The 17,316-nt window shown below is 35.5% G+C and overlaps 1 protein-coding gene across 3 annotated transcripts; it reads right to left on the minus strand.

Annotated features, from left to right (window-relative positions):
- Positions 1 to 14,929, minus strand: LOC139977115 (UDP-N-acetylglucosamine--dolichyl-phosphate N-acetylglucosaminephosphotransferase-like). Of its 3 annotated transcripts, none has more exons than XM_071986209.1 (10): positions 14,499 to 14,929; positions 12,988 to 13,166; positions 11,477 to 11,597; positions 6,584 to 6,797; positions 5,898 to 6,044; positions 5,331 to 5,415; positions 4,510 to 4,698; positions 2,785 to 2,855; positions 2,062 to 2,234; positions 1 to 905 (listed from the first exon to the last, which is right to left on the minus strand). In XM_071986209.1, exons 2-10 carry the CDS (start codon positions 13,164 to 13,166, stop codon positions 834 to 836), a joined length of 1,251 nt encoding a protein of 416 aa, XP_071842310.1. In that variant the 5' UTR covers positions 14,499 to 14,929; the 3' UTR covers positions 1 to 833. The 3 variants fall into 3 exon arrangements, with proteins under 3 accessions (XP_071842310.1, XP_071842309.1, XP_071842308.1); XM_071986208.1 differs by having other exon boundaries at positions 14,493 to 14,928; XM_071986207.1 differs by lacking the exon at positions 14,499 to 14,929 and adding an exon at positions 14,454 to 14,486.
- Positions 14,930 to 17,316: the final 2,387 nt, after the last annotated feature.

Here is a 17,316-nt window from a genome sequence, read left to right on the forward strand (position 1 = left end):
TGAAATTTTGTTGGTGTATTTATTTCCTTTTTATCATTTATGATTTCACTTTCGTTGGACATTTCTGTCTGGTCAAAGAACTTCATTCAAAGACCTTTATCACTTTCTTCTTCTTCCACATAAGTCAAGAACAATTGTTGTCTATAAAAAGAGTAAAATATTTATTTCAACAGCACCTATTTTCATTGGAGCTTGTGCATGTTCCACAAAATATTGTTGAATTATGCATCTAAAGTTGACTTGATAATTGAAGTTCATGATTAAAAGCTTCTAAACATTGTCAAGGTATTGGATACTGCAAGGATAATCTGAACAAACCATGATACTTTAAAAGTACACTGAAAATATCACAGTTACCAGATAAATCTCTCTAAACTAAAGAGAAAATATTCTGAAGTTTGAATAGTGCAATAAGAAAAATAGGCAAGAACATATGCTTTCAGTTGCAATTGTTAAGAAATTTACTTTCAATTAATATCAATTTACTCATTGGACGTGCAATAATTCTTTGCCATAACCTCGCAACAGTTTTATATTGGTTTGGTTCACTTATCACATCAGTCGATCAAAACATGTCTTGTCATGTCAGGGCATGAATTTTGCAAGAACACATGAATTCTGTTGCAATTGTAAGAAATTTACTTTCAATCATATCATATTTTTTTTATGAAGAAATTCAGATCAACTGAAAACTCATTTGATTTGCATAATTCTTTGCCAATACTTCTCAAAAGTTATATATCGGTGGTTCACTTATCACATCAGTCAATCAAAACATGTCTTGTAAAGCCAGGGCACCGTCGGTGATGAATTCTATCTGACATGAAGATAACTCATTCTACAACATCATAGAATACACCGGCGAGTTTGTAACGAATGAAGAATGCAACGCAGCTGCCAATTATCTAAAAACAATGAAAACAAGGAAAAATGTAAACCGAGTTCAAGAGGTATTAGCTACATGTCAATCGATTTAAAAAAAATATCTCAATTATCAGTGAGACTATGATGTTGAGTGACTAAACCCTTATTCAAAGAGAATGAATTGTATGAATCTTTGCTGCTAATGTATGATACTACCATCCCATTATAGTCATAAGTGAGAATGTACGATGTTATGATACTAACATCTCATATAATGCGCACACACCACTCAAAGAATGTTTATGACGCAATAAACAAATAGAAATGATACAAATAATACATAATAATACAACACAATGACAGAAGAAAAACTTAATGGTTCAAGATTATGTAAAAGCTTTTGTCATTAAGTGGGATTTGATGCTCTTCTTAGAGTTAGAGAGAGTAGCTGCTTGTCTGATTTTTTATGGAGAGTTGGTTCCATAAGAGAGGGGCAGAAACAATAAATGGCCTATCCCCCCAGAGTGTTTGGACTTAATTTCAGATAATAAAAATTGAGAGCTGGATCTTAGATTACGATATGTAATAAGTCAGAAATATACATTGGACCATGTCCTTTAAGTGATTTATAAACAATAAGGAGAATTTTATACATTATGCGATATTTTACAGGTAGCCAGTGTAGGTTTTTTAAGACAGGGTGGATATGACAATGCTTATGAGAATAAGTTACAATACGCGCAGCTGAGTTCTGGATTAATTGGAGTCTATGAAACTGTTCTTGTGGAAGACCGAGAAGTAAGGAATTGCCCATATCCAACCTTGAAGTGATAAAATAATTTACAATTTGTTCAGTTGCCTATCATTTAAATATTTTCGTAATTTGTAGATGCTTCTGAGGTGATGAGATGAAATGCAGCAGAACTTGTTATTTGTGGCGATTCATAAACATATTGGAATCAAAATTTACGCCAAGATTACGCCCATGAGTGGAAGGGCCAACCTGAACATTACCAATTGATATGCATGGAATATTAATATTAGCAAGCTGATGACAAGAACCAATCATTGATGCAACTTACAAGGCATCTTATGGCTTCAACTCTCTCATCTTGAGAAGGAATCTCCGTTGTTTCTGTTTCCTTTACGACAAGGGTTATAACATCCTTTTATTGAACATATATATATAAGTCTTACCTGAATGACCATCAATATGATTGTCAATGTTTGTTCGTGAAGAGGACCAAAGATTCTCAACATCAGGTTTATAATGGTGAAGTTAGAGCACTCTACGTATTCCCTGTCTTCTCCTACTCCTTGTCGAACATTGATGAGACCGAGAATCCAGTACAATTTAAAAAATGTTTTACCTGCAAATGAATTAGAGAAATCAAGTTAAGTTTTGAATTTATTCTCGTTTTTCGTAACTAAAAAAATTATTTCGAAATATATTGAAAACAGAAAATGTTAAGCATGATATCCTGAGTATTCGAAGTATATGAAGCTTTTTTAATTTTACCCAGCAGTTGCTCTAGAGTGGTGTAAGAAACACCATGTGCTACTGATGGTGACAAAGCTATTTAGAAGCAAAATCATGAAATAACAATCACTATTGGTCAAGAAATAAATAACTCTATGCAGTAGAAGGAATCTAAGCTCTAGGTTTTAAGTATTGATACCTTATATGATATCATAGAAACTTATGGTGAATACTGCAATGTTCAAATTTTGTGTGGAAGTTTTGAAAGTTCCGGATTTTGTTTATCTTTTATGAAATTTCTGAGTATAACACTACTTTACATATTATGACCAGTATTAAAGCAATATGGTAAATAGTAAATTTGTATGACTTTTTGTGATACAATACTGCTTAAATTATTTGCTGAACTTGATATTTATACAGTTTATAATGCAACTTACCTAGTATATTTAAATCTTTCATTTTGAACTTTGTGTAACTCATGGAGAGTTTATCTGTCTTTGAGTTGTACCTTCGAAGAGCAAAACAAATACGTATGAGTTAGACATTTAAACAGACAGACCTTGTATATTAAACACTTCAATGTTAGAGCTTTCCTGATTTCTAAATTCAAAACAGGTGAATCAACAGTTAAGAAAAGTAGAATTATGATTTGGTTATATAAGGTAGCAGCCTTGACATACCCTATTAATTTGAAAAATCCACTGTACTAATTGATATACTCTGGCAAAGATTTAATGTTGGAAATGGTGTTATTGCAATGTATTGTATCATCGCCAAAACCTAGGTTAACATTACAGACACACATTCCGAAGTATACTAATACGCTATCATGACGGGCCCAGTAGTTGTAGTGAAAAGGCCACCCTGAAAGCAACATGGCGTTCAGCCAAGCCCAACATCAACAGAGGGCGCTGTCATATCGGTCCTGTCTAGTTCTGCGAAACTTGACAGGGTTGATCAACCATGAATTGATCACTAGTATATAAAAAGTAGGTACGTAATTATTGCAAAGGAGAGTGCTGTTTGGACCATATTTTCGAAGTTCCTGAAGTTGAGCTAACTGTTATAAGTCACCTTCGTTTGTATTTCCTAAAGCATGTTTTTACATTCAGTGAAACTGCAGAAGTGGAACCTTGAACAAGTCAATTGATTTTCAAGATTGTCTATGGTTTTGACAATATATCCCTCACTGACTTTATCATGTTTGCTAAAAGTAGTTGTACCAGAGGTCATTGTCTGAAACTCCAGAAGTTACAAAGTAGGATTAATATTCAGCATAACTTATTTTCTAAAAGTGTTGTGAATGAGTGGAATGGTTTGCCTGAGATAGTTGTCTTCTGTTTTTTTTTTCTCTCCTATAGGGTCCTTGATAGGGACTTGTGTGTCCTTCCTGATCTTTTATTCTACTAAACTAAACTAATTACCCAGCGCATCAGTATGCAAGGTTTAATCCAGCTTGTTTGCATACTTGTCAACGCTTTCAGAAGATCGTGTTCCTATAATTTCAGAGATCAACAAACGATCGGAAGACACAAATTATGTCAGTTATGACAGTGCCCCTCTGTTGAACTGCCAGAGAGCCCCCATTGTCTAACCAAAAAGTTATTTTTCTTTTTGAAAGTTATACAATTTATGAATCTGGCAACAGCAGAACAGATGACTAGTAGTGTTATGAACAATGAATTGATCCAAACACAGATAATAAGTGATAATAATCCACACTAAGAAAAGCCCTTCACCTTTTGCATACTGTAAATTGAACAGTTAACCAGATATCTTAAATGTTACATATTTCAAATGAACCGAAAAAAATAATTATGAAATTAAAACTATTGCAGAGCCATATGTTCTGGTGACATTGCAGAAAACAACACTGGGATCTATTGCAAACCTGTAATAACAAAGATTTTTCTTGGAAAAAAACTTAGTGAACAACTATATCCAGAGGTAGAAAACCAAGATATTTGAATGGACCTCCAATAATGGCATGGAGTATATTTTTCTTTCCAATAAGTGTGTCATTGTCTGTCACTGAGAAATCCCATAAATGTCATGAAACAAGTGTGATAAGTAATTATGGATTATCCTATCACAATCAAGTTTGTAAGGGCATAGCACAGCTGAACAGTTTAATTAAACCAACTGTTAGGATACGTGCTTACCTTGGCAGTCTATGTCTCGGACAAGGAACAAAGTGGAACAACTGAGGAACCGAAAAAATGAAATTGAAGACTTGAGGGATAAAGAAGAGAAGCATGGTCTTGCTGAAATGACCAAGGATTCCCACCACCGCAAACGTCATTCCAGAGAAGTAACAGAAAGTATCTCCGACAAAGAGCTTTGATGGGTACCTGAAGAAGAAAGAGACCAGAAAATAAAAGACAATAGGGGATAAACCTTTTACTACAAGGTAGTGAAGATATTTGTTTGAGTGAGAGAGAATACAACTATCTGTGGATTATTGATTTGTTACCTTATAGCATAATACTAACAAGAATGACCAAATTGTTACACAAAGGCAAAGATGTACAGCAGTATTTTATGCACAGATCAATAGCACTTCCAATATGGCAGGATGAACAAAATTCACATACCTGAAAAGTAGTATACAAAATGAGAGGCTATACTATGAAAGGACTCCATCAGCTAGCTACAGTAGTTACCATAGATATCCTGAGCTCTTTTACAAGTTAAATTTTATCATGTGCTGGATGCATGCAAATGGACTTGTTCTTAATGAAAACCAAAATATTTGTGGATAAGAAAATTTGATTATTTTGCTAAACTTTTCAAAAATTAAAGCAAAGTGGGTAGTCATATTTTATGCTTGTGGTGAAACTTGTGGTATCAGTTTTTCTCTAGTTGATTTTCCAAGTTATTCAGGACATCTTAAATTTGCAGTTTGTAATTTTGCAACACTTTTGGAACATGGAAACATTTTCTAAAACATGACAGCAATATTAAAATTGAAATTTTTCCTTACCAATTATAGTACAAAATAGCAGCACAAACTGCTGTGTAAGGCATCAAGAAATATAAGGAAAACTGGTGGGATTCTGGGTACTTTCCTGAAAGGTAAATCAATAATATATACTGTGACTGATTGATGTAGTAAACACAACTGGCAAATTTAACCTTTTTCAAATTATCATGCAAGGATAAAATTATTAAAATGCTTAGGATGAATACTTTAATTTTTTATTTCTCCTTTGATTCTCTCAAATTTGACAGAATTGTTTTATATTTTTGTTGTTGTAGAGATTGGATCTTGCTGTACAATTGCAAGTTATAACTGTTAACTGTTACATTCAAGTATTATTCAACGAGGAAACAACAACAAATGTTGAATTTGTTCTGTTTATTTCTCCTTTGATTCTCTCAAATTTGACAGAATTGTTTTTATATTTTCGTTATTGTAGAGAATGCATTTTGCTGTTCAATTGACTGTAACATTCAAGTATTATTCAACTAGGAAACAACAACAAACGGGTACATTTATTCACAATGCACTTAAACTAACACATCAGGAATAATGTGAACAATACTTTACTTGTTAGTTCGTAGAAATTAAACGCCATTATGCTGAGCCCGATGATGAAAGATTGTCCAGCTTCGATACCATTAATCCCGGCCAGGATGTTAATGGCATTGGTACAGAAAACAGCCAACATTCCCATATACACAAAGTACAGCAGACCTTCAGAAAACAATTAAATTCAGTGACTATGAATTATGAATATAAAATGGTGATCATGCCAAATATGAGTAGCATGAGGGAGGTTCCTTTTTCAAACAGCTAAGAAGGTGCGATTCAATATCAAACTTACCCTGAATACGTGTGAACCCTTTTCTTTCCTGTATATATATATTTGCATTTTATATATGTTTATTATGTTGTTGTTCAATGCTAAAGTTAAAATATCTAGCTCAAGGCCCAGGCTTCTATTTCATTTTTGTATAAATTTCCATACAACATGACACAATCTTCTAACAATTAGATATTTTCAATGATTAATTGCTTTTAAGTAGTGCTTGCTATGTGACAGTTATATGTCTTATATTGTAAATTGACTCTAGGTTAGGATATCAAGTGAAATAACTAAATTGCCCGATATGTCAATGGGGATCCCACACTTAGCTTTGAACTGATAAAGATTTTGACACAGTGACAGACTTGGAGTACCGATCAACTCAGGGTACCAACTCTCTGTCTAAACATAACATCTAGCTACTTACCTAGATTCAAAGCTGGTCCTAACAATCCTTGCAATGGTTTGGGGACAATAATGGTGGTAGAACCAAAGTTAACCAGATAAACCATCAGCAAGGGCAATGTGGCCATTGTAGGGAGCAGCAGTTTATGACGCCATCGCAAATCAAGAACGTCATCAGCGAATCCCAGAAAGATCATACAACAAATGGATAGCAGAGCAGCTACAAACTCAACAAACTATATAATAGGGAACAAAGAGAACAAGATATGTTGTTAGTTCAGTGCATTCATAAAACAACAGAAACTGAGAAAGATCATACAACAAATGGATAGCAGAGCAGCTACAAACTCAACAAACTATATAATAGGGAACAAAGAGTACAAGATATGTTATTAGTTCAGTGTATTAATAAAACAACAGAAACTGAGAAAGATCATACAACAAATGGATAGCAGAGCAGCTACAAACTCAACAAACTATATAATAGGGAACAAAGAGTACAAGATATGTTGTTAGTTCAGTGCATTTATAAAACAACAGAAACTGAGAAAGATCATACAACAAATGGATAGCAGAGCAGCTACAAACTCAACAAACTATATAATAGGGAACAAAGAGTACAAGATATGTTGTTAGTTCAGTGCATTTGGGTCATTCCGTGTCAAATCACGGATGGCTGTTGCTGCACCCTTTCCAAAAATTCCCAAATTTATTGTATGATTGGACCACCATAAAATAAGCATATTCTGAAAATTTCAGTTGCATTGCTTTACAATTGGCCGATTTATCACACTTTGAAATTCCGCAATTTGTCGCCACCATGGCATTTTGGCATTTTCTTGACTTTTGAGGTCTCATTTCTCAGCAATTGAACATTCTACTACCTTTCTAATACAGATGCCTAAAGAGTCTATCCCATAGAACAGGAAAATAAAAAATTAGGCTACAAAAAAATTGTCTTGTGGAGTTAGGTCAACTTAAAAGTGTCAAAATATTTGATTTTTGTACTTTTCACTAAAAAATGTGCTATTTTTTAGTGATGAATTGCTCCTAAACCATTGCTTCAGGGTACTTGATTCTTTCAGAGGTTATTATGTCTAGTACAAATATTACAAAATAATGATTACAATGCTTTCCTAGACTATGTTTGCAAGTTGTGCAACTCTAAAGTTGCTATTTCATGCTGCGATTCAGCATGAGGTAGGGGTTTTGATGCCAATTTTTTACCAAAGTAACCATGTTAGAGGTGTCAGGGTTTATACTTTATTAATAAGTATAAAGTTCTTACACCTAAAAAACAAATTTCAGGGTTCTAGCTGTTCTCAATATTAATTTATGAAGTTGTTAAGTTGCTCCGATGTACAAAAGAGGTCGTTTTTGACGGCCAATAACTCAAAACGCGTCAAATTAAAAAAAATTGATAATTTTTTCTGGAAGAGATATAGTACCACCCTGTTTGTACAAAAAATTTCAGGAGGGTGTTTTGCCTTATTTTGAAATGAAAAATCCTTAAAGTTTGTCAAAGTCAGTACACACATATGTATGTACAGTGTGTACAGTACATACACTGCACTGAGTGTATATGTACGGAGTGCCATGAGTGCCAGAAGACTATGTTGAAACTAACACTAATATACACACTGTACATATACAATTGGTTGAATTAGAAGACTTTACTATAGAATTAATTTCAACCAGTACATAGATGTATGTACAGTACAAACTGTACTGGGTGTACATGTAGTGTGTTAGTGTTGTTTTAACATAGTCTTCTGCCACTCATGGCACTCCGTACATATACACTCAGTACAGTGTATGTACTGTACACACTGTACATACATGTACTGGTTGAAATTCATTTTATAAGTCTTCTAATTAAATGAATTCAACCAGGAGCAGACAAGTACATTGCAAATAGTATTTTGTTATATGAAATTAAAAACTGCACAGTATTGAACTGAATGACCTTGAAGTACAGTACAATACCCAGGGTCAAAACTCATGGAACATCAAAACAGGCAAAAACGTTTTTTTGTAAAAATCCCAAACTTTGAGGATTTTTCATTTCAAAATAAGGCAAAACACCCTCCTGAATTTTTTTGTACAAACAGGGTGGTACTATATCTCTTCCAGAAAAAATTATCAATTTTTTTTAATTAGACGCGTTTTGAGTTATTGGCCGTCAAAAACGACCTCTTTTGTACATCGGAGCAACTTAACAACTTCATAAATTAATATTGAGAACAGCTAGAACCCTGAAATTTCTTAATGTGTAAGAACTTTATACTTATTAATAAAGTATAAACCCTGACACCTCTAACATGGTTACTTTGGTAAAAAATTGGCATCAAAACCCCTACCTCATGCTGAATCGCAGCATGAAATAGCAACTTTAGAGTTGCACAACTTGCAAACATAGTCTAGGAAAGCATTGTAATAATTATTTTGTAATGTTTGTACTAGACATAATAACCTCTGAAAGAATCAAGTACCCTGAAGCAATGGTTTAGGAGCAATTCATCACTAAAAATAGCACATTTTTTAGTGAAAAGTACAAAAATTAAATATTTTGACACTTTTAAGTTGACCTAACTCCACAAGACAATTTTTTTGTAGCCTAATTTTTTATTTTCCTGTTCTATGGGTTAGACTCTATAGGCATCTGTAATAAAAAGGTAGTAGAATGTGTAATTGCTGAGAAATGAGACCTCAAAAGTCAAGAAAATGCCAAATTGCCATGGTGGCGACAAATTGCGGAATTTCAAAGAATTTTAAATCGGCCAATTGTAAAGCAATGCAACTGAAATTTTCAGAATATGCTTATTTTATGGTGGTCCACTCATGCAATAAATTTGGGAATTTTTCAAAAATGTCGAACTACAACATACCCCAAAATCTGGTGATTTGATATGGAATGACCCATTTATAAAACAACAGAAACTGAGAAAGATCATACAACAAATGGATAGCAGAGCAGCTACAAACTCAACAAACTATATAATAGGGAACAAAGAGAAAAAGATATGTTATTAGTTCAGTGCATTCATAAAACAACAGAACTTTCATATCTTGAGGAAATTTGTTATTTTTCAAAACAAGCACGGTCGCTAAGCATAGCGAGAAATCTTGTCACACAGACTGGAAAAGATGGGAAAGACTCTGTTGCTGCTATACAGTGTGATTTTGTAGACTCATTTAGGATCACACACCTTACCTTGTTATGAACCATTTGAACATGACTGCAATTTGTATGTACAAAGCCCTCCCCTCCTCGCTCCCAACCCATACTTTACTGTGGCTTCATACCAATTAAACATATAATTATCTTGTCATAATTACAGAACTATTCAGTAGCTGTACTCATAATAAAAATCCATAACAAACCAAACCAGGTATACTCATCAAATCATACATTGATACGGCCATAACAAACCATAACAAAATAAACAGCCATACACTAAAAATCATTTCACAAGCAACATAACCATAACTAAATAAACAGCTATACTCATCAAATCATTTACTAAGCAACATAACAAACCGTAACTAAATAAACAGCCATTCTCATCACAGCCATACTTATCACATCATTCATTAAGCAACATAACAAAGCATAACTAAATAAATGGCCATGCGCATCAAATCATTCATTACGCAATTAACAAGGCATAACATACCATAACTAAGTAAACAGCCATACTCATCAAATTACTAATAAGCAACATAACAAACCATAACTACATGCACAGCCATACTCATCACGTCATCTTTAAGCCACATAACTAGGCATAAGTAAATAACTAACCTTACTCATCAAATTCAACGAAACCCAACATTTATGCACACAATAACTAATTAACCAGCTGTACTCAAGCAATCATACACACAATCAAGATCATAAACCATAACTACAGTATATGCCTGGTCTTACCCATAAGACACTGTGTCAAAAGTAATCTGCTGAGGGGGCTGCAGCATCCTGCAGTCAGGCTGCATAGGATATCATCTGAATTGTGCTCTGCAGTTTCATGCTTTAGACACTGCTGGTCTATTCAACTAATCACTCTTGTTTGATAGTGATTCAGCCTTCACTCTTGTTTGATAGCGATTCAGCCTTCACTCTTGTTTGATAGCGATTCAGCCTTCACTCTTGTTCGATAGCGATTCAGCCTTCACTCTTGTTTGATAGTGATTCAGCCTTCACTCTTGTTTGATAGTGATTCAGCCTTCACTCTTGTTTGATAGTGATTCAGCCTTCACTCTTGTTTGATAGTGATTCAGCCTTCACTCTTGTTTGATAGTGATTCAGCCTTCACTCTTGTTTGATAGTGATTCAGCCTTCACTCTTGTTTGATAGTGATTCAGCCTTCACTCTTGTTTGATAGCGATTCAGCCTTCACTCTTGTTTGATAGCGATTCAGCCTTCACTCTTGTTTGATAGCGATTCAGCCTTCACTCTTGTTCGATAGTGATTCAGCCTTCACTCTTGTTCGATAGTGATTCAGCCTTCACTCTTGTTTGATAGTGATTCAGCCTTCACTCTTGTTTGATAGTGATTCAGCCTTCACTCTTGTTTGATAATGATTCAGCCTTCACTCTTGTTTGATAGCAATTCAGCCTTCACTCTTGTTTGATAGTGATTCAGCCTTCACTCTTGTTTGATAGTGATTCAGCCTTCACTCTTGTTTGATAGCGATTCAGCCTTCACTCTTGCTTGATAGTGATTCAGCCTTCACTCTTGTTTGATAGTGATTCAGCCTTCACTCTTGTTTGATAGTGATTCAGCCTTCACTCTTGTTTGATAGTGATTCAGCCTCGCTGCAGGGGGTTTGCAGCTACTGCAGCCTTACTCTCTAACAGGGTGCCTGAAGGAAACACACCAGTATGATGAAACATATACACAACATATATATACCTCATGATGTGGGAATTCTTCCTTGCCATCGACTACCCATGATCTCCAAAATGGAATCGGGATGAAGAGAAACATGATGCAGAGGAAGATTGCTCCAGCTATGACACCAAGTGCCTCTGGACTGAAAGCAAACAGAAACGGTAGAAAAATGGTTCATTTTCTTGGGAAAGTTGCAGTGTTGGTGCAGAGTTATGCCAAACCTTGTAGCAAGTATAAATCGAAATAAAGCTTCCACTTGATGAACTAAGACTTAGACACCCTTGTAAAAGTTATCATTACATGGATGCTTCCTGAAAGATCTTTGAAGATTTCCATCAAAACCTAAGCAATTAATTTCCAAGACACTGTTCCATATTTGTAGTTAAAGGGTGTGAAGACTCGCACAGAAAGAAACGTCTAATGCCGGTAATATGACCTAGTTTCGAATGTGGTGTATCAGAAGTGTTAGACAGCACCATCGACTTCAATAAATACACACACAGCTTGCTACTGTCGGTAATTAGACACTAGTGTACAGTCAGTACACAGCTGCTGTCAATACCCACAACATAGTGTACATAGCAGCATGGACATCTCAGGTCCAGATAAAGATATCAAGGTATCAAATTTCATTACTGTCTGCATTTTGTAGCGACAAGAGAAAAACTTCACTTGCAAGCAACGGAAAGTTAACTTTTTAAAGATGGTGGCACGCTGTTTGGGGAGAGTCTTCAATGCCTTTAATTTAAGCACACGATTCACAAAGAAGGAAGGAACTTCTAAATTTTCGTACCTTCTCTTCTGTTGAGTTTGAAATGAAAACTAAACAAGTCCATTTTGATAAACTGTTTCACTGGACATCCTGTAGTATTGCATGTACATACGAATCATGATATTAAAAATTAAACAATATAACTGAACAAATAAGCACTACTTTAAAGGACCTTGTTAATTGCTGTCTGGCCTTTTACTCCAACGAATGTAGTCAAAAGATTTCTTGGCTCAATCAAATTGAATAAAAAGGTACAACCCACCAAAAACTGGAAAATCTAGAGTTTTTATCAGATAGTGCAGGTGAGTATCCATGGTGTGTGGCGATGTTAACATCCAGGACTCGGAGAACACCCCCACCCCCTCCCCTGTCACATGCAAGTCAGCTTCAACAACTTCAGGGCTAAATCAACTTCTTTTTTAAACTCTGCATCTGCTTGTTAGCATACCTGAACAATTTTCTGCCCTACCATAGATAGAAGCTTAGAGATATATATGCTAAATGGCCTCACATTTTCGCACTGTTTAATTAAATATATACATCACATTTGAACAATTTTCTTTCGTTTTGTGGTATACATGTAACACTGATCCTTTTGAATAGCATGTTAACTGCAAATATTGACCATATACAGAGGAAAGCTGGGTGAATCGTTCTGTCGATTATATTTGGATTTTGTTTCCATCCAGAGATGCTTCTCGATGTATCCGAGCTTCCACTAGTTACAGCTTAGAAACACCTAATACATATAAACACTTACACTTTAACAGGTTCTTTCCCTGGTGGAACCCTCTTACTCATATCTTTGCCAAAGAGTCCAGCTTTAATGAACAGCGGATAAAACCTTGGCAAGACAACCATGGCCAGGATAAAACCCGCGAGGGATAAGGCTGCATTGATGATAAGAGGTTGGTCTAAAATATTTGTTAAAGCTTCCATCTGAGGGGGAAAAAAGACATATGTACAATGATTATCATTGTTACAACAATTATAGGTCAAACAACATTCCAGTAGCTCCACCTCCAGAACAAAACATGTTACTGTACAATGATTATAATTGTTACAACAATAATAGTTCAAACACCACTGCAGTAGCTCCACATGAGGGACAAAACATATTACTGTACGATGATTATAATTGTACAACAATAATAGTTCGAACACCACTGCAGTAGCTCTACATGAGGAACAAAACATGTTACTGTACGATGATTATAATTGTACAACAATAATAGTACAAACACCATTACAGTAGCTCAACATCCAGAACAAAAGATGTTACTGTACAATGATTATAATTGTTCAACAATACAGTAATAGTTCAAACACCATTACAGTTGCTCCATATCCAGAACAAAACATGTTACTGTACAATGATTATAATTTTAAGAATAGGTTTTTTATAATAACTGAGGCGTTGCAGAGGATCTGATGGGTTATGGCTACTGTTATTAGTTAGGTCTAGTAGTAGGATGGTGACTTCGAAGTTCGCCCACTTAAGACTTAAAACACCCCAAAACTAAATCTTCTGGTATAAATCATTTGAAAATATACTTCATATGGTGGGAGAATTTTGTTATAGTACGATACACGGCCAAACTTTCTTTCCTGCAAACTGTTTTCACGTTGTTTTCCAAGAAGATTCTTCGTGATTGTGGAACTGGTATTTCTTGCTAGAGTATTGCGAATTTCGGCCACGCAACCTACAGTGTGGCGCTGGTAAAAATTGGTGGCGCTGTTGCTCTTTCAGTAATTATAACAGACTTCATAGATCTTTGTCATTTTATTGACAAATATGTAAGTAATTTCTTGCACACGGGTCATTTTGGAGAGAAAATAACTGTAGCTTCGTACTTTTTGGTGAAATTTGGCTCTTCCTGTAGGTTTTCATGGTGAAAATCGTGTATTTCTTAGGGTGCCCGAACTTCGCAGTATGGCGAACTTCGCAATACTGACTATAGTAGTAGTTAAGTTGGGCTAACTATAATAGTATCTAACATGTATATCTCTACCTTTAGTCCTTGCCCACTTACAAGCAAATGTAACATCCTATCAAAAGTTAAAAGTTGACTGTCCACTGCTGTACTAGAAGTCCACTGCTGTACTAGAAGTTAAGCCTAACCTTCGGTAGGCTAAATTATGCCCTAACTAAGATAAGTGTTAGAAATGGGCCTAAGTTAGCCCTATAGCCTAGGTTTCCTTTTCTCTCTGAAATTAAAATCATTCCGATTGATGAGAATTCATGACTTGATATCTCGAAAATACCTTCACCTCTGGCCTCTTTCTCTGATATTGCGAGCATCAACGATACAGCTGCTGGAATGTGAAGTGGTTGATGCAATTTTCTGGCTGTTTGCGAAATCCGTACGTTAGTTCCGTACCGTCCGTATCAGGTATAGGCTGTGCATGTGAAGAGCTGAACCCTGGGCAACCCACTCCTGTTATCATAACGTTAGTAACGTGTCATTGACAGATACTTTACTGTTCACAAGTCAACAAAGAAACTAAAAGTTGATTTTGAAAAGTATCGGACTTATTCGTACTTAATTTACGCTGACTTTTTCTACATGAACGGAACGCTACCAAGTACAATCTTTGTTCATTTTATTTCATCCGCAACTTCGGATATGAATTTAACTTTGTCAATGTCGATATCTGATTTACTATGCAAGGTGGTACAGCGTCAAGCAAAGATGGTGGTGTATTGTATCAAAGATATTTCACCTCCGGAGGTGAAATATCTTTGATTGTATTCATAATCCTACTCAGATCAGGTGACATCAGGTGACATGCAGTCGGAATAATAAATTTTGTGATGTCAAGTTGGAGAACATATTGTGAAGTATCATCCACTGAGAGAGATTTCCAGTAGGTTTTAGGTTAAAGACTACGGTCCAACCTACTGTACATACTGTTTATATTGAAATGGACGCAAGGAAACTAGATTAAGGTTTTTCTTTTTTTTTTATCCAGGGTAATATGGCTATTGGAAGCGCTGGAAGTGATGGCGATAGTCATGTTTATTGCTCTAACATCTGATCCTGTTCCATCATTGTTTCCAATTGGTCGCTCGATCAAGCTTGATTTTGAGTCTGTCACAAGAGTTGAAAAGTTAGACACCGAGGCCTGGGCGAGGGGTCCAATGGTACCGGATACTCCCTTCCCTTTGAAGGCCTTCATAGCAAAACATGGTAACATATATACAGCTAGCTATATATGCATCAGTTCAGTAAATATGTCTTTAAAAAAATCATGTTTTTACAGACTGAAAAACAAAATCATGCAAATTGTTATGATGATTCCGAAACGGCGGCCCAGTATAGGGAAGAGTACTTCATGCGTAACATTTTTACTATGTTTATCGTAGAAACAGTTAATTCTTTGACGTCACAAAGAACTTTCAGTGGAAAATCGAAAGAATTTGCCGATGGGAATATTATTTTCGTTGCATAATTGCTGCATTCCGAGTCAGATGTAGACTATAAATTAGGTCTCAAAGGTTGTGTTAATACACATACTCTTAAATTTTTGAGAGTTTGAAAGGGGGAGGGGGATCGATCGAGGGGCACTCCGCGGAGGAGCTTCAGATTCTCCACTATTGTAGAATGCCCTCCTCTTTGAGGGGCAAACCACAATGTTAATTGCTTTGACTTTCCGACAAAATCATCTGTATTTTGCGATCCACTGGTAATTCCAGTAATTTGAATGTCATTTTCAGATAGGCCTATGGTCACTTTTGTCATATTTCCTTTAATGGCAACAACGGGCGTTTGTTTAATTACATTTTTATACATATAGGTTCAACAACAGTGCTCTCTTATAGTGGAAAATAGTATTTATATAACCAAACGCGGTCACTTAATTGTATCTCCACATGTCAATTATCACCGATATCGGGATTTGGAATATAAAACTGGTTTAAGTCAAAATGAAATTGACTTCTACCGATTTAGTTCGACATATCATCGATTTAAACTGGTAGATGTCGATCTAAATTGACATATACCGATTTATTTTACATATCATTAATTTGGTATATATGTTGATTTAAATTGACTTATACCGATTTAATTCGACATATCATCGATTTAAACTGGTATCTGTCGATGTAAATTGACAAGCATCTGACCAGAACGATAGAGTGTCCAAGCATCATGATTGGTGGCCATCAGGTGGAGCCTAGTGTGGCAAAGAGCATCGGTGTCATAATGGACAAACAAGCCTCTATGGAAGACTATATAACATCTGTGTGTCGGTCTGCTCAGTACCATCTCTATAACATCGGAAGAATGCGAAAATACCTTACCAGAGAAGCCACAGAGCAGTTAATCCATGCTTTCATAACATCTGAACTGGATTACTGCAATGCACTTTTCTGTGGACTACCAGTTAAACAGATAAAACGACTACAAAGGCTTCAAAACATAGCAGCAAGGATTGTTACACTGATCGACTAGAACATTTAGTCATATTACCCCAGTACTGCAAGATCTCCATTGGCTGCCAGAATCTCAGCGGATTAGGTTCAAAGTCCTTCTTCTTGTGTTTAAGTGCCAGAACAACATGGAACCTCCATACCTGCAAGATCTCATCCGCCCTTATCAGCCAACAAGAGCCCTACGTTCAGCTGGTCATAGTCGTCTGGAGGTGCCGATCACCAAGACAAACAGCTATGGCGGAACAGAGCTTTTTGCGTGGCTGGGCCACGCCTCTGGAATGAGCTGCCAGCTGAACTCAGAACTGTTTCTAGTCTTACAACATGCAAGTCAAAGCTGAAAACCTTCCTTTTTAGACAGCATTACTGCAATACTTAAACTGTGTATTAAATTATATTCATGTGCAATACTCCAACAAACTCAATCGTGCATGCTTTTATTTTTCATACTCAATTATATTGTATTTTATTCTGCATGCTTACTACATATTTTGTGTCATATACCTTTTTATTTACTGTTACATGGCGTTTTAGAGCACTTTTGTGGATTTTACGCTTTATAAAATAAATTATTATTATTATTATTATTATTATACCGATTTATTTTACTTATCATCGATTTAAATTGGTATATGTCGATTTAAATCGATATAT

The sequence above is a fragment of the Apostichopus japonicus genome, chromosome 12, assembly GCF_037975245.1.
Source record: "Apostichopus japonicus isolate 1M-3 chromosome 12, ASM3797524v1, whole genome shotgun sequence".
Lineage (NCBI taxonomy): Eukaryota > Metazoa > Echinodermata > Holothuroidea > Aspidochirotida > Stichopodidae > Apostichopus > Apostichopus japonicus.

Coding starts and splice junctions, on each gene's coding strand:
- LOC139977115 (XM_071986207.1), bottom strand. Junction 5,416..5,897: donor TAATTTCTACGAACTAACAA/GTAAAGTATTGT, acceptor TTTACCTTTCAG/GAAAGTACCCAGAATCCCAC. Junction 2,235..2,784: donor GAAAGATTTAAATATACTAG/GTAAGTTGCATT, acceptor ATTCATTTGCAG/GTAAAACATTTTTTAAATTG.